The sequence below is a fragment of the Armigeres subalbatus genome, chromosome 2 (assembly GCF_024139115.2).
Source record: "Armigeres subalbatus isolate Guangzhou_Male chromosome 2, GZ_Asu_2, whole genome shotgun sequence".
NCBI lineage: Eukaryota > Metazoa > Arthropoda > Insecta > Diptera > Culicidae > Armigeres > Armigeres subalbatus.
In genome coordinates, this window is record NC_085140.1 from 230,456,371 (window position 1) to 230,477,924 (window position 21,554).

Here is a 21,554-nt window from a genome sequence, read left to right on the forward strand (position 1 = left end):
ACAAGAACACTCTAGAGATTTTATTCCCTTCTTTATTTGGTAGGCACTCTGTGTTTCTTAACCGCTACTGTGCCGAGATCTACTGTGGTATTCTGCTGAACAGAATACACAGAATCTATTTTTAGATTTCCATTATTCATTTTTGTTGTCGTTGCCAGTCCATCTCATCGTGAGTCCATTGTGTCCGTTTGTCCATGTCGAGTATCCAACGATCGTTGCATTGTTCGTTTGCCATTTATCTGGGTAACGTTGGAGGAATGCCTTAGAGAAGAACAAGTTGTCAGTCGTCATCAGGCAGCCGGTAAGGCGCGTACCCCAAACGCCACCGTATGGGCTGCGGATCAGGCGACTGACAAGGGTTTGTGGAGGGGCTGGGAATCGAACCCATGACCATTCGCTTGTAAGGCGAACGTGTAGCCAACTACGCTCCGGGATCCCCCTTTCATTCTAGAGATATTCAATTTCTTTTCCTACCGTTGAGCGTCAGTATAATCCTTAAGACTTGTGCTGAATAAATGTGAATACCAGGATATTCGACAACATTTATTTAAACATAAAGACTGGTCGAAGAGTTTTCAGTTTTTTACATTCAAATAATTATCAAGTTCGTCCAGAAGAAATAATGCCAGGTTTGAAAACCATTTGAAACTTTATGTACATATCACGAAACTCTTCTAGTTTCGTGGATATACCTAAAAAATCAGTCTCAGTTGGTCCGATTTGCTGGATGTTAATGCATCATCCGCCCTTCTATTCTTAATTTCATGCACCAAAAGCAGAAAAAGGTTAGAAGCAAAGATCTAACAGCTAAATATGGCAATCTCATCTTATCACTTGCTCCGCATACTGTCAGTCTGACAATTCACTTCACGTTTTCGTATGGCAGAGATCACCAAAAATATGCATTATTTTTTACCACCTATTTGTAAGGACGTGGCCGTGGCTGTTGCGGATTGAAGAATTGTATCATTACATCATTATATTATATACAATGAAATTTGCAACGCGAAAATGGTAAATCAATCAAGTTAATCGAACATATGACTCAGAGTATATCTGCATATATAACAATCCAACATGCCTTACGGGCCTTTATTTGCCCCAATGTACCATAATAAATGTACCATCAATGTAAAATATGACTTACAATATTCAACATCTTAAAAAAAAAAAAATGGGCGAAAAAAATGTCCATATAATCGAGGTAAAAAGTCCATATAATCGAAGTCCATATAATCGAGGGTCCATATAATCGAGGGTCCATATAATCGAGGTATACCTGTATATTGAAAAATACTTAAATTGGTCTTTTTTGCATGCTCGTGTCTTCCCGGGGGTCTTTCATAAATTACATAGCGGTGAATGGCAAGGGAGGGGATCAAACCGAGCGTTACGATGCATAGGGTAAAGTGCCCAATAGAGGACACCCAACCAATAGTGGACTCTATGTCCTATGATTTGTGGACCTTACAGTCCTATGATTTGATTACATGCATTGGAAATGCTATGGAAAGTAAAATTAGAAGATTTTTTTACAATTCTATATAAAAAAACACAAGAGTGTCCATTATAGGAATATTTTGGTGGGCCATAATAGGGAAGAAGAACGTCCCGAAACGGAAAATAAAAATCAAATGAAATGTCGACTATAGGGAGCAATTTCCTATTATGGACCCCCGGGGGTCTACTATAGGGCGAATTCAGTCAGACTTTAAAATATTAATTTCAACGAATAACGTCGAGTATTTGAGTGTTTTATGTAAGTATCGTGAAAAGGAGATGCAGAGCTTGATATTAGATATCACGCTAAATAAATATTTTGAAAATTTCCACTCCTTATGCCAGGAAGAGCAAAATTTCGCTACTAGGGGGTCCACTATTGGGCATTTTACAACAAAAATATGAAACCTTTGAGGGTCCAAAATCAAAATTTAGCGCTGCGTAATTTTAGAAAGAACACCCCGGTATTAAGTAAAAGCTGGGCGCTGCATTCTTTGAATGTACGCATTTGCCCAGTAAATAAAAAAAAACATGCACACGCTTTCCCCCTTTTGATGTTTGAATTGGGTGCTGCCTTCTTAAAATGCACGCATTTGCCCGCTATTTTAAAAAATAGTTCGAATGGCCTTCCTTACATGCGCGCGTCATCTCGCAATGAAGCAAAAAAAACTGGATTCTGTCATCTTAAAATGCACAATTTTGCTCGATATAAGGCAAAAACTGGCACGAGTCTCCTCATATAAATCTATATGATGGCTAGTACATTATTAAACAATGTACAAGAAAGATGATTTCAATAGATACCTAGTATTTGTCGAATATTTTTCTCATATAAATCTATCCCCGTAACGCTGGGTAGACACCTTTGCGTGGTGTGTTACGGTGTGAGATCTACCACGGTCACATTGTCAGCTACAGGCAAATCCTGACCCAACGAATACCTTCCCCAATAACCAACTCCGTGGTACTTATGAGGGTGTCGCTGAGTCGGGGGCCTCTCGTTAAATAAGTACTACATCAACACTTCCTCCCCCTCCCAAGTTACGGTGAATATGGGCGTAGCCAGGAGTAGTAATCCTCATGCTTTTGTGATGTTTATCCTGGATTGAAATCAAGGATCACATCCACCTTGATTTCTGATAGCAATCTGAATAAGGATTTCAAAAGAAAAACATGAGTATCACTAGTGTCCAATCTACGAAGTACACCGTAACTATGCTATGCTGCTATGCTATGCTATGCTAATGATTTTTTTCATATAAATCTATATAAATTAGTTATTCATTACATGATTATTGAATGAAAATAAGGTCTGTATTACACAACATTGTACAAATGTATCATACATGCTACAATTCTATTTCAAAGGGAACAATATTTGTTGGCAAGCAAAATTTATATCAAAACGTTATACATTCAAAGAAGGATGTATGGTGATCAGGGAATCAATTTTTTTCGAATGCGCCTGCGAAACAAGCGACAAAAGAGAACCAACGACAAAGCTTTGTTTTTGTCGGAGATAATAATGACAAAGATCCGAAAAATTTTGTCAGCAACAAAAAAGAAGACAATCTTGTTGCTAACTTTTCATCCCGTTATTTTGCATTATTTCTAGTGAAAATTTCGGTTTTATGTTATCATAGTTTCTGCTTTTATGGAAATATTCGAGAATCGAACAATGATTACAAAATTAGCAGCATATTTTCGGAGATATCAGAGCATGCAAGGCAAATGATTCTTGTCATATTGTGTTCGGGTTCTGATAATGGTTTGTCGCTAGGTGCGTTTGTCAGTAACAAACTCTGTTGATGACAAAGAGTATATTGTTAGGCGTTGCTCGAATATTGATTCCCTGATGGTGATGATTCTATGGTTTGAAGTATGCTAATAGTATAGAGACGAGCAAGTCGCTCTAAAAAAGGAAAAAAATATACTAATACACCCAGGTTTTTTTTACGCGATTTTGTTTTAGTCGTTTAAGACCTTCAGCGTCAATGAAACAATGAGTTAACCCCACGAAAAAATTCATAAAAAATCAAAGAAAATTCAGGGGGTATTTAAAAAGCTGTGAAAGTTCAGGTTAACCGAGAAATTAATTAACTCCAACCGCATAAAAAAAACCTGGGTGTAGTAATCTTTTCTGATTATATATTCAAAATAATAGTAATTTTTTTTTCGGCAAAATGGGTTATTCCGGGAATTGTCATTCCCCAAAATGGGTAATTTCCGCGAAATACACCATTCCGCGGAATAGCACACTCCGGGAAATGGGTTTCCGTATAGTAGGACTCCGCCGAATGGAATTCCGCGGAACGATATTCCGCAATTTGTCATATAATCTGCTAGAACAACAGTACATAGTTAAAATTAGTGGAAACCAATAAAAAAGTGATTGATTGTCAATGGTTACTTGATTGTTTTCAACAGTTTTATAATTTTTTCATAAAATAGATTTTTGCCTTTCTCGTACACCAAGGTGTAACGAACAGGCTATGTATTCACTTTCAAGACGATTTTGTGATAGATGGTCCGGAGACCCATAGTGTTAGATACCAATCGACTCAGCTCGACGAATTGAGATGATGTCTGTCTGTGAGTGTGTGTGCGTGTGTGTACGTATGTGCGCAAAATTAAACTCACTCATCTTTTCTAATCTAATCTAATCTAATCTAATCGAACACAACAAAATTAAACTCACTCATCTTTTAGGCACTTATCTTGATCAGATTTGTTTGCATTAGACGGGAAATCCTGTTTCATTGTTTTCTATTGAAAATTGGCCACATCGAACTATGGGATCAAAAGTTATGGCCAAAATACAATTTATATACAAAAAACACGCTAAGAAAATATCACTCATTTTTTTAAGTATATCTAATATACGAGAATGGCACAAACACCGATCAGGGTCTTTTTGAGGGTTGGCCAGTTGTAATCTTAATAGACTGTTATCAAGGCTGGGCTCTACATGTGATACACAACAATAGCAGACGACCTAGGATACGTTGCTCACTAGGCCTGGGTTCGTATTGTGATCATACCGACACATTAAATGATGATGATGATTATAGAACTTTTTTCAAACAGGCGTAACTGTATTTGACCTTGAAATTTGAAACGGCAAATACTCTCCCAATTCAGCGTATTTCGTACAACTGACGTTACTACCAGATAAATCGGAATCTATTCTTTCTGTTGGACACAAAATTCCACCAAAATAGCTCGAATGAAGAGCACAATCGCCGTTCCAATAATCAAGGTCAAAATGAACTACGCCCATTTGAAAAAAGGTCCTAGATTTGTCTTCCCAAAGAATCTTAGAATATAAACCGGCCAAACAATGGAAGCTCAACATTTATGAAGATCTTTTCCGAATACTTAAATGTAGGGGGAGATCCCCCAGTGCCGGACACATGCGCCATTTATCGAAAAACTCTCCAATTATCCGTATTATGTTTACTTGTATACCATACACATAACATATGATCAGGGAATCAATATTCGAGCTACGCCTAACAATATACCTAACTATTTTTGTTTCTGCTTATTTTCGTGGCTTTCTGATACTTCAGCAAGAAAAAACAATTGAATTGAAGTAAGTTTAACAAGACTGACATACTGACATACAGACCTCACTACGATGTCATTGTAGCCCGAGCTAATCGTCAATTAGGTTTTATTTTCAAAATTGCCGGCGAGCTCCGTGATCCGTTATTCTTTAGATCACTGTACTGTTCCCTTGTACGATCAATACTGGAATCATCCGCTGTTGTTTGGTGCCCTTTCCAGACCACATGGATCGCTAGAATCGAAGCCGTTCAACGGAAGTTTCTAAGATACGCTCTTCGATCCCTAAGGTGGCGTAATCCGACGAACTTGCCACCGTACGAGGAGCGGTGCCGGTTGATTAGCATCGAACCACTAGAGTTTAGACGGATCGCCGCTCAAGCTACGTTTGCTGGGAAGCTGCTCACGGGTCTCATCGATTGTCCAGCACTACTGTCGCAGTTTAATCTATATGCACCTGAAAGACCTCTTCGTCAACGTCTTCTAGAACTTGCTTCTAGAACCACAGACTAGCAAATATGCACTACACGAACCAATTCGATCCATCAGTCGCCGCTTCAACGAATTCTTCGTCATCGGTTACTAGAGTTTTCCCGTACTGCTGACCGTAAACAATTAGTTTAACTAATATTCATTTAGACATTCATTGTCAGTTGAATTATTTTAATAAATAAACAAATAAACAAATTATATATCTAACAAATTATGATCGGTATTTAATATATGACTAATAATGACTATCTCAACTTAATCAGAATGCATTCGATTAATTTTAATATTGTTGATTCAAACCTTCTAAAATAAGGCGAAACATGAAATTTTTTAACAATTTTGTTCAATTTCAAATTTTGTACAAAGTTTACAACATAAAGATCTGATATTCCATGCAGGTAAAGGACTTTTCTATAGCTTTCTTTTGTACTACATTAGATGATGGAGGGATCTTTGCAAGTTTTGTTTTTAGAAGTGTCCGGTATTGGGAGGTGTCCGGCGCTGGGGGATCTCCCCCTAAATATTTTTTTTTTGCTTTTTGGAGCGGACATTCAGTACTTAATAGCAGTCTATGTTGACAACGGGTGGTTGTTGCCATCTCCATGTAACATTTTTGAATAAAGATATAATGAGATCATTCTAGTAGGGCTTGTAATAGATTAATTTTAGTAACTATTGCAATAAACCGACATATTAACAGTAACTATTGCAATAAACCGACAATTCAAATAATCATTAGTTGGCCAATCGGTCACTAGTGGCATCGAGTTTGACATCTGCTCACTACCGCCATCTGATTCGTGATTTGTCCAACTAACTGAAATCAACAGATGTCGTTAGTGTTTAAATGACGATGAATTCGATGAGTGAATGTTCAATGTGTTATGTCTGTTTGTCTGTGGTATAACTGTTGCCCTTATTCAAGTAAGATGTGATAAAAGTTTCTTTACAGAGTTTGTGAACATTATGATAACGTTATTCTTATAAACGAGAATGAAAATCAATGCTTAATTTTCTTTTTCCTTTTGACACTTTTCCTTTTGAAATATCAACATCAAGCCCCTAGGTTCAAGGACAGTGTTTTACATAAAATTGATTATACAGGAGATAGACAAAAAAGTTGAAATAGGCAAACTTTTGTCGAAATTCAAATCAGCATAACTTTACTTGCAATAATTCGATTTCAATGAAACCGGGACCATCGGACGCAGAAACTCTTCTCGGTTTTCGCCTTCATCCTAATTGTAAAATCGACTCACGGGGACCGGAGATATTCCGGGTTTATTGTTTGTACCATCGATAGAGTGTTGAAAATACATTTTTGACGTAGGACTAAGTCTGTCTTTCCTATATTGGGGTACACTTAGCCATTGCGAAAATCGGAGACATTCAAATTTATTACATAATCACTCTCCGTTTTCCGCTTATGATTCTGCTACCGAAGCGCAACTTTCTGTCGTCGCCAAATGAATAATTTTGCACTTTGAAGGGAACGGATCTACCTTTTCTTGTGTAAAATAATGGTCCAGCAAAGATCCGATATATTTCCAACAATACGATTTTTCAATCCATAACAGCAACAAAACAAAACCAGAATCTTGTGATAAAATTTATTTTGCTGCCAAAAGTTTGTTGCATGATCTCTCTCCAACGTGCGCTTGCGATTTTGTTACCGAAGGCAACTGTAAGTCGTCGCCAAAGAAAGTTCATGTCGGATCAACTTTGTTTTGTATAAAATGGTGGACCGAAATAAATCGATTTCATTTACAATGACTAATAGAAACAATACCAAAGATTCTTGCCAGAAAGTTCACTTTCCGCCGACGACAGCCAAATCGATGAAGACGCCACCTTAGTGAAAATTGTTTACAGCAACCACCCATCGGCGACCGTCGGTCGAACCGACAGATGCCAAGCGATAATGTTTTGTAATATGAAAAAATAACTTCGTCTTGGGCTAAGTTTCTGATGTTACCCCTATAAAAATACGCATTTTGAATAACTAACATTTCATAACCAAATTCAGAATTGGTCCGCTCTCTGCGGAATCCCGATCAAAACGGCTCGCGCGCGCCAGAGAGCAGCTTTCTTGTATCTATTGAAATAATCCCATTAGCCCCACCCCTTGATTAATCGTTATGAGTGCCCATAATATTTACACCCACATCAGATCACAAAAGGGCGGGTCTAACGGGCTTGAATACAAGAAAGCTGTTTTCCGGCGCGCGAGTCATTCTGATCGGGATTAATATAATCAAGCCCTCGTTTCCCTGATTGAACCAATTGATGGGGACAAGAGCCCGCCCTTTATCCACGAAATTTTAACAATAGGAAATTAGCAATCCCACTCTTCCTATTCCAATCGTTTCTGCGTCCGATGGTCTCGCCCCGGTTATATTAAAACCGAGTTATTATAAGCAAAGTTATGGTGATTTGAATTTCGACAAATTTTTGCCTATCTGAACTTTTTTGTCTAACCCTTGTTTTAATTCCCTAATGAAACGATGAAGGAATGCCAAAAAATTTCTTGTCTTGTTGAAACAATCCCATGAATGTTGGAAGGCACAAATTTTGATAGAACTCTACAGCCACCATGGGAACGGAGGTTAAAAACTGGCAACTCTTCTGCTACGTGTGAGTGGTATACTGATTATTCCGTCGTCGTTCTTGCGTTTCATTCATATGAACTTTAATCGATTCCTCTAAGAATACATTTTCCGGCTAATTAATTTCACGTAGTGATTAATCTGTGCTCAAACTCAGCTCGACGTGTTCATCAAATGGTGTGAGATAAATCGTATGGCACTAAATGGATCAAGACAAATGTTCGGTTAGACTTGACTTGACTTGATCCATCTCCACTGGCATGATCCAAACAACCTACCAAGTTACTATGACCACTGCAAGTTCATCGGGTTAGAGTTGTTGATTGAGCGTCGTGATGTATCCAGAGCTTAATTTATCTCCGACCTACTAAAATCGAGAATTGATTGCTCACATTTGCTCTCGCTTTTGAACCTAAATGCGCCTCGTCGTCAGCTAAGTATCTTCAATCAATGTGCTACTGAATTAGATGTTCGCCTCTCTCGCTCCAATCTTCGAAAAAGTTTTGCCGAATACTTGCCGCTCCTAACACAAATACTTTCTGATAGATAGTTAGTCAGGATATTTAATTAAGGCTTAAATTGTAAAATTGAATACAAATAAAGCTACCAGCCCTGTATTTATTTTTCATTTTCGTACAAACTATAGTTATCAAACAATAATATGATAATAATACTACATGAGCATGAGCATGATGACCGTGCATTTCGTAGTTGCTACTCCGTGATTGACCGAACAATCGCAATTGCACAGGGAACCAATGGATGGAAGCATGGGATTTACTCTCCAACCTCAATGTGCACAGTCCGAGAGCTCTAGTATTTTAAAATGATCGATAACTGGCCACGCCTTCACGATCTTTCGGGGATGGGAAGGAATTGATGATGCAATGACTCGCCCACTGCAAGCCAAGAACACCTCTGCACTCGCCACGAGTCCATGCGGAATTTTATTAGAGTACCCCCAGACTTTATGGCAGAGGTTCGTCTTGGTTAACGGGTTGCCAATGTGATAGTAATGAAAGGATGGTATATTCTAATTGGATGTCGAAACGAGCTTTTTCGCTCATTTCGTATTCTAACAGTTGCCTGCTAGAACTAATCAAGTTGTAGATATAGGGATAGAAGATGGAAACGGTATGAAAGCCCATTTCCAGTTCTAACGATTGCTAGAACATGAGAAATATATGAAAGATACAAAGTAGGAGGATTGATCCCACGACCTCTTGCGTATGAGGCAGAAGCGGTAGCCATATGACCAATAAGCCCGTTATTAATAATATAATGATAATACTACAGCATGGATACTATTTCTTGCTGATAGATAGTTACCTTCTAAAAGTTGTACGAGTTGGTTAAATTTTGCATTTCCTTAACTGCGCAAAATATGGTGCGTGCACGGTCATATGCTGCTCGGCAAGCGTAAAGCAGTTGGCATTTTCCAGAGTCACGCTGCTTATCTTCACGCATATCTCCCGCAAGCCCATACTCCTTTAAAATTGAATCTGATTCGAACTGTATTTCATCGAACATTTCAAAATATTCGACAATAATGCAAAAGATGCCAGTTTGAAAATGTTGCATCTATCTGTTTGTGAGTAATCGTGAGTACGCATCAATAGCAACGTTTTGTAGCTAAGTGATAGCCTTCTTGACCTATATACTCATGAATCACGTTCATGGAAATACAAAATCAGTTTTCTACTCACAGCGTGTAGTGTAGAAGATCACCTCAGTTGAGACAGATTATTTCACTGATTCTACGTTACCAATTGTTACAGTCCAAAATGGGACTGGCAAATATTTTTGGATTCGTGGTCATAGGGCTGTATTTCACCAGCATTTGGGCACGACCAGGCCAGTTGAAACAGCAAATTTACGAATTTCGAGAATTTCACTCAAGTTCAACGCAGGATCACGCTACAAGGTAAATTATCCATCATGTGGATTAGTTGACTAGATGATATTATATTTTGATGCTGCAGTCAGTCTCGCGATGCACGACTTCAAGCGTTTCCTGTCCATCATACTCTCTGGTCCGACCAGCACCCGAACGAAGTGAATGCATTTGCGGAAATGTTTCGCCAAAACTACAATCATATGGTGGCGCAGTACAATGAGATGATGCGAATGCAGCAACAAACCATGTCAACTATGTTTATGCCAGGTAATACATAAGAGACCTGTCTTCAAGACAAATTAGTACTATTTCATCGATTTTTACTACTTGATTATAACTTGACATATACGCATTCCGACTCCAACAGTAAAGCCGTTTTTAGTGCGTCGTTCTTGGCTTGACTTCGGAATACGTAAAGTGACACTCAAGTTGTGAAATTAATGGAATAGTAATAACTCGTCTTATATGAAGTTGGAGAAATTCCACTAAACAAGCTCAAGCATGCGTGTTTCGATTTTAGTGAATTATGAACTCTACCATGTACCAGTCGGATACACATGGGATAGTTATTTCGGTAATCAGCAACAATTTGTTAATGAGGAAACAGAACGAATGTCACGCCAACTGATCGATGATATAGAACAAGGACGTCGAACGCAGCAGGAGCTAGCGAACCCTAATTTCTTCATTGAGCAAGCTGCAACTGAGTTAAACAGAGTACACAAATCTCACGAATTTATAGAATCTACCGATTTACAGACTGGTAAACATTTTGACAACTTGCAATCGCAAATGCAGCAGCAACAACAAGAACATGTTCATCAAGCTGAACTTGAACAACAAGCTGGTCATGGTGTGGTATACAATGCCAATACTAATCAATACGAATACGTAAGATTGATGCAACCTCACGAAGAAGTAGCCGATCCGGATGATACCCAACATTCATCGTATATACAAAGTTTGCCCCCAGTAACGTTCGATAATGAAAAATTGAATGCATTTGATCAGCAGATCGAAAATATAGAAATACATACTCCGATTTCGATCGAAACTTCGCGTCCAGTTGAACAAAGTAAACTAATTAAAACATCTACGACAAAGCCATTATCGTCATTTCAGTCAAATATCAACAACGATGAGTTCTACGGCAGTACCTATGATCAGCAGCAGAAGTTCGATTTACAGTTTATCGAAAACAGGTCAACGTCATCCAGAAATAACGTTATGTCACTGGTACGCAATAGAACCATAGTCAAAGCTTCGACAACTACTGAGATTCCAACGACAACGACAACAACTACTACTAGTACCACAACACCACCACCAACAACAACAACCGGTATTATGTCTATGTTGCCACACAAAAAACCGCCGATGAACTATGAAGACTTATATCAACAAGTCCGAGTGGAATTAGATAAGCATATGAATCAGCTGGAGGATAACAAAACCGAAGAAACACATTTCATGGGCATGACGAGCAATAGGGAGCATGTAAAACTTACGTATGAAACTGTTAACTCTGGGAAAGGCGAGAAAGAACCTCGTGGAGATCAGGGCCATCCAGCAGACGATTACATTTACGAAGAACCTGTCGAATCGGAGCCGGGAATGGGCTATTATTCATTTGGAACTGAGCCTACGTTAGCTGATCAGACTACAACAGCAGCAATAGAAATTACTACTACTACTACGTCCACTACACCCAGAAATACAGAGCCAGTGAATTTGAATTCGTACTATTCAGCTCCATTGGCTCCATTTCCAACTACAACGACTACATTGAGACCGTTAAACCCATATTATTCCGCGCCATTGGCACCATTTCCCGAAGATACGGTTCAGGAAGTAAGCAATACGCAACAATTACAGGTGAGTTATTTGTAGGTACATATACTGAATTGAGTCCATAAACCCGGTGAAAATTAGAATGTGAACTTTGACATCAATGAACTATTTATCAAGTGGTAAAAGCTCGTAATAAGGCCGGCTATTAGGTTATAAACTACGGAGAAAGAACATAACTGTCGTTACAGAACATGCTGTCCGAAACATCTTATGAAAATCCATATGATTTGACAGTTCTGTACCCAACATGATTCGCACGGTTAGAAAAAAGTACTAAATTTTAGGTACTTTTTTTCTCTTGCATCTTCCTCCCTCTTCCCTTTGTTGTCATAAAATTAAGAGCAAAACCACTCAACAAGGGCATTAAAGTGTGGGAACCCAGCGTTAAATAATCTCATGTTTACAAAAGTTGAGTGAAATTTACCTAACTTTTGGTTAGTTTCTATTTAAATTTAGGTATATTTTACTTAATATAAAGTGAATTTTACCTAATTTCAAGAAAAAATGCTCAATTTTGGGTTCCCACACTGAACCCCCGATTTGAGTGAAAAGTGCCTAATATTAGGTACTTTTTTCTAACCATGCGGACAGCAAAACAAAGGGAATCGAAGCGACAATCTTTCCCTGTAGTTTATAACTGCTTTTAATGAATACCTCGATTAGATTGCATACACATATATGGCCTCCACTTTCCACAAGTAATCGCAATAATATACGATCTTGTGTTTGCTGGGTAAATTATCAAACAACAGAAAGTGTATATTTATTTGTATAATATATGCACATGATAAAAATGGCTGATTCGCCCTGACATTACTTCGAAATGTTACGCCACGGTTGGATAATTTATTATATCTCTGATTTCGTAGTATGCTGAATATTCTGAAATTTCCGACATGAACCAGCAAGTTCAAACTATAGAGCATCATTACGGTAGCCACTTAGCAGAAGCTGATACAGTCCAAGGTAATAAAATTAATGACGCCTTAATTTAAAAAAGTCATACAATAAATATTTGTGCTTTTAGATCTCAACAACAACGAAGAATTCAATCAAAATCAGGTCCATCTTATGCACGGATATATTGACATGCAACAATTTGAAGACGAGCAGCAACGCTATACAGATGTCGGAGAAGTGTTGAATGTGGGACACGTTGTGGAGCATCCTGTGGCAAAGCCACAAGAGCGACAGTTACCACCAGAACAAGCCTATCGCAATCCTGACCTGCAACAAACGTCAGCCAACGATATACTTCAGGAACACGAAATACCAGCACATGTAAGTGTATTCGCAAGTCGTTTTCAGCATCATACATTGAAGAATAATGATATGATCAGCCAGAGACCACAAACAGAATACTTGCAACTGGATAAAGCTTTGAGACGGCAACTTGACAGCTATTAAAATAGTGCTTTAATCAAGACGTTACGACCCTAAAAAAAAAGTAGGACTTTAAATGACTTAGTTTTTTTTTGACTGTTTAAAGTCTTATCATCCTAAAAAAAACTACCTCAAGAATTTAAAAATATCTTCCTTTGCAGGTTCAGGAGATAGCAGTAACTCCGATTCCAGCGGACGTTCAGAATCATAAGAAGAATTGGTTGAAACGCCAATTTGATAAGATAAAAAATGTGCTCTATTAATTATTGTAAATGTAACATTAATTCATTAAATGCTGTCCAAAATACAGGGTAATGTCGGGTTCCCATTCCGGATAAGGCTCAAATACCAATGTAGGCAATATTGTACTCGCTTAAAAAGTTGAACTGCAGCTAGTTAAAAATAACTTCAACAATGGAGCTTCCATTTACACTCAGGTTTTTTACGCGGTTAGAATTAATTAATTTCTCGGTTAACTTGAACTTTCACAATTACCTCTTGAATATGCTTTGATTTTTTGTGAATTTTTTCGTGGGATTACCTCATTATTTCTTTGACGCTGAATGTCTTAAGCGACTAAAACCAAACCGTGTAAAAAAAAACTGGGTGTATCAGGTGTGTGTAGATGCGCAATAGCCGGGAATACTTGTCGCTTCCTCATAAGTATATAAAACAGCAGATTAAAAATAATAAAACCGCAATAAAAATATTTGAAGAAACATACAAATTAAATGGCATCGAAGCATTTTTGCCACACTTGCAGTAGATCTGAGTCTGACGCAATTTATATAATCGAAGCATTTTGTTAGAACATCTTCTTATTCTTCTTATTGGCATTACATCCCCACACTGGGACAGAGCCGCCTCGCAGCTTAGTGTTCATTAAGCACTTCCACAGTTATTAATTGCAAGGTTTCTAAGCCAGGTTACCATTTTGGCATTCGTATATCATGAGGCTAGCACGATGATACTTTTAAGCCCAGGGAAGTCGAGACAATTTCCAATCCGAAAATTGCCTAGACCGGCACCGGAAATCGAACCCAGCCAACCTCAGCATGGTCTTGCTTTGTAGCCGCGCGTCTTACCGCACGGCTAAGGAGGGCCCTTGTTAGTACATACAACAGTTAAATTCTAATCACATTTTTTTTCTTGGAGCATAGAACCACTGCGTCTATTGAGTTGAACTTTTGTGTTATACCCCTTATTACTATTTATTACTTATTTATTACTGATTACTTAATAGTAATCAGGGGTATACCACAAAGTATTAACTATTAGCATCTTGTAGGTTGATCACCATTTGTCAAGTAAACCACCTAAGATGCGTCTGTTTTCCCAGTTCGGCAAAATTGAATTAATAAATCCCACTACTTTTCCAGGATTTGCAGTCCAAATTTCTTCTGGTTGCATAAGGCCACTATATAGAAATTGATATCTAGGGTTAGGCGGAGCAAGATGGGTCACGGGGTAACATAGGTCAGGACCGTTTTTGAGCATCGTATACATTTTAATGTGGAAATTATGACTTTGTAGAAGGAATAATTTGGTTCTACTTTATTGTCACTCGATTTGATGATAAAATTATTTCATTTTTGTAGAGTATAGCAAGTTACAATATTTTTCAACATTGTTTCATATGCGAAACACACTTTCTATTATCTATTATTATTGTATTGATTTTAGTTATATGTAACTACTCATCACAATTGAAGATAAAGGTAAAATGGGTTTTCCACTTACCCCATCCCACTGGGTGAAGTGGAAAAACAACTCCTTATTTTTAAATCTCTTTCCACAAATTTCAAGCGACCAAAATGGTATGAATTACCGCACAGTTGGTGCAAAATTGACTGTTTTTGATAGCCCATGTTGATTGAACCCATTTAGATCATTTAAACTGGTTTTACACTAATTCAAACATGCACTAACGATTTTTCATTTTCCACTTCCCCCAGTGTACCTTATAAAACGTGTTGAGCAATCTAAAATTTAAACATTTTAATTAATATAGTGGAAATATCATAAGTAATGTAGGCGATGTTGTACCAACTGCGTTGAAACAAATAAATTTGATCGAAAATTAGACATCCTAACATGAACTTGCAAATGGGGCAAGCTAGTTCAGCACATACTGAAGGGCAAAGTTCGTATTCAAAACATATTATCTATGGCGGATTTAATCATTTTCAGGTTACTTTTGAGCATAATAATGTTAATTTGTTAATTAGAAATGTATAAATTTTGTCTTTAAGAAAGTATTACACGGACGGCTTGTTTTCATCACAGAAAAAAATGATGAAAAGTAAACAGCGGGTAAAACTTGAGATGCGGAAATTTACACTATTCTACACGGAAATGAACCTCTTCCTAACAAGTTTGGTTACAACTTGCAAGCAATATTGACGATTCACGTCAAATATTGTATACATTTAGGCTATATCACGCTTGGAATTAAGCTAATAATGGCGTTCCATTTATGTGCATGATCTTTAGCGTAAATTTCAGTGGATTTTTCTATCTGTGTAAGAAATTGCAGACATTTTTAAATGTAGAGCCATTTCTTCATCCGAAGATTAAAATCTTTTTTAGTTTGTTTGTGATCTAAGAAAAAAGCTTAAAATAATTAATCGTATGTTGCTAAACTTATATTTTTAAAACGGTCACCCTAATAATTAACTATTATACATTCCACCAAAAAGACACTCACAAACACAATGTATCAAATAAACACTGACCACATATCTTACGTACATCGATCAGTACGAACCGCACAACCAGTAGTCAACCGATAGCCAATAAAGACGGTACAGTGTACGCGCGTGAGGTCTCTTATTGAATAATAAAAATTGTTTTGCTTTACGTAAAATTAATCGGGGCTTAATAAAAGTGGAGTTCAATTGTTGATCAGTGTGTTGTGCTTAATTGGAAGAAAGTGACTGTGGACGGACATCGCTTTAAAGGTGGACAAACATTGATCTGGAGACGGGAAAAGAACATCACCTCGATTCTTTGAGAAGTACACAACGTAGGCAGGCCAGAAGGGAAACTCAACCCACGAACAACCCTCCCACAACATTGGTGCCGTGACCAGGATACGGCGGTTGAGTTAGGAAGGCTGAATCGAAAAACAACTTCATCTAAAGGATTATAATTGGATTAACTTTATTGTGCTGTTCTATGGACTTTGGCATACAATAAACCTTTAGTAATTCGAGGCAAAAAGGACGAAATATTTCGTTGCCATCTTGTGACGAGATCTGCATCACATTAGTGGAGGTGTACAACGATAGCTTCAAACGGGAGGCATCAATCGGACATCATACGGAGTGTAGCTACAGAGCGAAGAGCAGAAGGTTTGGCGCAGCCCACGGCGGTAAGCGCAATAATTGAATCGAACGGAAGAGCGGGGTGCGTTTAGAGCTGCAATTTTAAATATCCTTGTATTTTGGGCGGTGTGGGAAGCAAATTCAATTCAAGGCCTGTTGTTGACAGGCTACAGGTTAGTAGCTGTCCAATCTAATTAAGTCAGGTTTGGTGGTGCTGCGTAAGATTCTTTTTTCTTTATCGGATCGACGGTAACGGTGACGGATCTACCCATATAAGTCTGCAGACGGAGACGGAGTTTTGGCGATTTAATATTTATACAAGGCCTAAATTGGACAGGTCACAGGTGAGTGACTGTCCATTAACATTACAGTTATATCGGCGGTACTTCCTGTGTATTTTGTCTATCGTTTCCGATCCGTCGACACGTTTTCCTGATCTGCTGATCTGATAGTGTGGGTATGGCTGGCGGGATTAAGGAAAAGATTAAGAAGCGTGAGCGTATTTTTGCTGTTTTGCGCCGGCATTTACAATTTTTGGCAACATATGACCCAGCGGTTAATCAAGGGCAAGTTCAATCACGCTTGGACAAATTGGAGGCTACTTGGGATGATTTCCATGAGCTACAGGAGGAAATTTATGAATTGGATGGAAAGGGGGAATACGAGCAGGAGGCAAACAACGCGTATGCTGAATTTGAGACGCAGTATTATGAACTTCGGGCCTCTTATTTGGAAAAATTGGCTCCTCCTGCGCCGATACCAAACATGGACAATTCGATACGGAACAATAGTGCTTTGGGATTACATACTGGGGTGCGACTGCCGCAGATTTCATTGCCTGAGTTTGATGGAGACTTTAAGGGGTGGTTGTCTTTCAAGTCAACGTTTGTGTCGCTGATTCATGATTCCAATGAACTCAGTGATGTTCAGAAATTTCATTACTTGAAATCTGCATTGAAGGGTGAAGCGGCGAAATTAATTGAGTCACTCACCATTACCAACGATAACTACGTCATAGCATGGAAGACTATCACCAAGCGATACTCGAACGAGTACTTACTCAAAAAGCGACATCTTCAGGCATTGATGGAATTTCCGAAGATTGATAGGGAGTCGGCCTCGCGGATTCATGAGTTGGTCGATGAATTTGATCAGCGACTGAAAATTTTGAAGCAGCTTGGTGAAAAGACGGAGCACTGGGGAGCAATGATTGTCCACTGGATGTGTTCAAAGCTGGACACGCACACTCTGCAGCTGTGGGAGGATCATGCGGCATCGTTACGGGAGCCATCTTTCGTTGCGTTAGTGGAATTTCTGGAGAAGCGAACACGAGTTTTGGAAGCTGTACAGTCTAACTCAGGCAAGGTCAGTAGTGTACAACCCAAGGTACAGAGTAAGCGTGAGCGATTGACGGTACATACTTCCATGGAGAGCGGAAGAAGTGATCCAACGTGTCAGTGCTGTGGCGAGCTACATTTTCTGGTTCGATGTGCTAAGTTCCAAAGTTTCGGGTTGAAGGAGAAACTCGATTTTGCTTCAAAACTGGTCACTGGGTGCGTTACTGCAATTCCAAATTCAGCTGCAGATCATGCGGGAAAAGGCACAACTCTCTCATTCATCCTGGGTTTCAAACTAGCAGCGGGGGAAGCAACAACAACCGAACAGAGAGCAGTAGTTCAGCAGGCAGTTCTGGGAGGAAGGATAACGTTGCCAAAGCACACATTGCAGCGGAAATAGCGGAAGAAGATCAAGATGAAGCTGAGGATGGGATGACTGCTGGATCATACAGCGTTGGGGCGAAGCAGGGAATCTCTAGTGCTAGTGTATTTCTCTCCACAGTGGTCGTAGTGGTACGAGGCCACAATGGTGGCAAGCAGCTAGCTCGTGCACTATTGGATAGCGGTTCGCAAGTGAATGTGATGAGTGAACGAATGTGCCAAATGCTTAAACTGAAACGGCGAACAATATGCGTTCCCATAACAGGAGTTGGTCAAGCCGAAACGATGGCGAAGCATGCAGTCAAGACAACGATCACTTCCAGAGTCACGGATTTTTCTGTCGGGTTGGACTTCGTTATATTGCCGCGGGTAACTTCTGAACTACCATCAGTAACTGTTCCTGTTTCTCATTGGAAAATTCCTAGTCATATTCAGCTGGCGGATCCTCAGTTCAACACGAGCGGTTGCATTGATTTGTTACTTGGGGCCGAGCATTTCTTTAGTTTTCTATACGAACGGGAAATGAAACGGATTAATTTGGGCCCGCAACTACCCATTCTGGTGGACTCGGTGTTTGGATGGATAGTTTCTGGAAGAGATGCTAGTTTACAGCAAAGAAAACCTGTACGATGTTGCACAGTGACCGCTACGGGCAAGCTGGAAGAACTCCTTGAAAATTTCTGGAAAATAGAGAGCTGTAGTGATCAACCGGCTTGGTCAAAGGAGGAGTTTGATTGCGAGGAGGATTTCAAGCGCACTCATTCAAGAGCAGATAATGGTCGGTACATAGTTCAGCTACCGAAGCATCCCAATTTCGATAAAATGCTGGGAGCCTCGAAAACGGTAGCTTTCACCAGGTACCAGAAGCTAGAATATCGGTTGGAAAGAAACCCAGAAATGAAGGAGCAATACAGCGCTTTCATGAAGGAATACCTGGACATGGGTCATATGCGGAGGTTATCCGAGGAGGAAGTACATGAGGAGGCTAATGGAAGGGATAAAAGGATATTACGGAAGGTTTTCTACTTGCCACATCATGCAGTACTAAAAGAGTCCAGTATAACTACGAAGGTGCGTGTTGTTTTCGACGCTTCGGCGTGCTCCGACAGCGGTTATTCTCTCAACGATGTCTTGTTAAAAGGACCAGTAATTCAAGACAATCTTCTCAACATGCTTATTCGCTTCCGCAAATATGAAGTAGCTCTTGTGGGCGACGTAGAAAAAATGTATAGGCAAGTACTTCATGACGTCGACGACACTATCCGCCTCAGAATCTTCTTTCGATTCACAAACGATGAACCAATTGGTGTGTACGAGTTGCTTACAGTGACTTACGGATTGAAACCGTCTTCATTCTTGGCAACGCGCGCTTTGCAGCAGTTAGCGGTAGACGAAGGTTCATCGGATTCCCAAGCATGCCTAGCTTTGGAGAACGATTTTTACGTGGACGATTATATAGGAACTGCAACGAGCATTATCAAGGCAATTGAACTACGTAAAGATTTATCGTCGTTGATGAGTAAAGGAGGCTTTCCGGTTCGTAAGTGGTGTTCAAATCGCCCAGAGGTCTTGGCAGATGTTCCGAAGGATCAACTGGGAACAAACCTCACAATAACCTTTGATTTGTGTCCCGATGAAAAGGTGAAGACGCTGGGAATCACTTGGGAACCTAAGGCGGACCAGCTTCGATTTTTGTTCAATATTGAGGATAATGATGGTGAATGGACCAGGAGGAAGGTTTTATCTGTTATAGCCAGACTCTTTGACCCTCTCGGATTGATATCCCCTGTAGTGATAACTGCAAAAATTATTATGCAGCAGTTAGCTCTGCTGCAATCTGGATGGGATTCACCGATTCCAATACAATTAGAGCGGAAATGGGAAGATTTTTATAGCTGTTTACCTATGTTGATGCAATTCAGCATTCCAAGATTCGCCTTTGTTAACGACTACGTAGATGTCCAGCTGCATTGCTTCGCGGACGCTTCGGATCTTGCCTATGGAGCATGCTTATATGTTCGCTCTGTGGATGAACACGGAAACGTGCGTACAGAATTACTTTCATCGAAATCTCGAGTCGCGCCGCTGAAAAGACTGTCCATTCCGAGGCTGGAATTGTGCGCAGCAAGAAAAGCTGCTCTCCTATACCATACTGTGGTACAAGCCCTCTCGTTGGATACGTTCCAAGCATATTTCTGGTCGGATTCAACCGTCGTGTTACATTGGTTGAAGGCACCTCCGAATACATGGAAAACTTTTATCGCAAATCGCGTTTCCACCATACAGACGACAACATACGGGCATCCATGGCAGCATGTGGCAGGCAAAGAAAATCCCGCTGATTTTGTTTCCCGAGGGTTGTCTGTCGACGATTTAATGAAATGTAACCTTTGGAGATATGGACCTTCATGGTTGAAGGAAGCGCCGTCAAAATGGATAGAAAGTGAATCTACCGAGCTCATCCCAACAGCAACGGACCTTGAACCCCGCGTTTTAGTTCGACCTAGTGCCGCAACTGTGAAACCGAACGACATATTCTCTCTTCGATCGTCTTTTCTACCTCTCATCAGATTGGTAGCACACTGCTTGCGTTTTTTGGTCAACTGTAGACGACCAAATGAACGGAACACATCCGTATTCCTGACCGCCAGCGATATTAACGCCGCCAAGATGAAACTGATCTGCATAGTTCAAGAGGAATGCTTCTCAGAGGATATTAGGTCATTGAAAAAGATGCATCGAGTACCTTCGAAATCACCGTTGAAACTTTTGTGTCCATTCATCGACAAGGATGAAATAATCAGAGTAGGTGGTCGTCTACGTTACTCTCTAGAAGATTACACTACCAGACATCCGGCTGTTCTTCCCCAGTCTCATGTCCTCACTAAAATGATCATTGATTATCATCATCAGCAGGTGCATCATGGTGGACAACAAGCCACTCTTGCATCAGTGAGACAAGAGTTTTGGCCGATTCACGGTAAAAGAGCAGTCACTTCCGTTCTTCGAAAATGCCATCGCTGTTTCCGATTCAACCCGAAGCCAATTCAGCAGCCAATGGGTCAGTTGCCCTCCACGAAAGTACGCCCGGCTAGACCATTTCTTATTACCGGCGTGGACTACTGTGGCCCCTTTTATTTGAAACCTCGTCATCGACGAGCAGCCCCACCAAAGACTTACATCGCGGTGTTCGTATGTTTCTCCACGAAGGCAA

At 39.7% G+C, this 21,554-nt stretch overlaps 2 protein-coding genes across 2 annotated transcripts in view; one reads left to right on the forward strand and one right to left on the reverse strand.

Annotated features, from left to right (window-relative positions):
• The window catches only part of LOC134211864 (DNA mismatch repair protein spellchecker 1), an 81,142-nt gene that overhangs the window by 27,102 nt on the left and 32,486 nt on the right, over window positions 1-21,554 (reverse strand). The window lies entirely within an intron of this gene.
• LOC134211862 (uncharacterized) lies at window positions 9,867-13,605 on the forward strand. The gene is made up of 6 exons (XM_062689187.1): window positions 9,867-10,089; window positions 10,148-10,329; window positions 10,583-11,937; window positions 12,783-12,879; window positions 12,941-13,194; window positions 13,458-13,605. Exons 1-6 carry the CDS (start codon window positions 9,950-9,952, stop codon window positions 13,557-13,559), a joined length of 2,130 nt encoding a protein of 709 aa, XP_062545171.1. The 5' UTR covers window positions 9,867-9,949; the 3' UTR covers window positions 13,560-13,605.

Coding starts and splice junctions, on each gene's coding strand:
- LOC134211862 (XM_062689187.1), top strand. CDS start 9,950: ATGGGACTGGCAAATATTTTTGGATTCGTGGTCATAGGGCTGTATTTC. Junction 11,938..12,782: donor GCAATACGCAACAATTACAG/GTGAGTTATTTG, acceptor CTGATTTCGTAG/TATGCTGAATATTCTGAAAT. Junction 13,195..13,457: donor AACACGAAATACCAGCACAT/GTAAGTGTATTC, acceptor CTTCCTTTGCAG/GTTCAGGAGATAGCAGTAAC.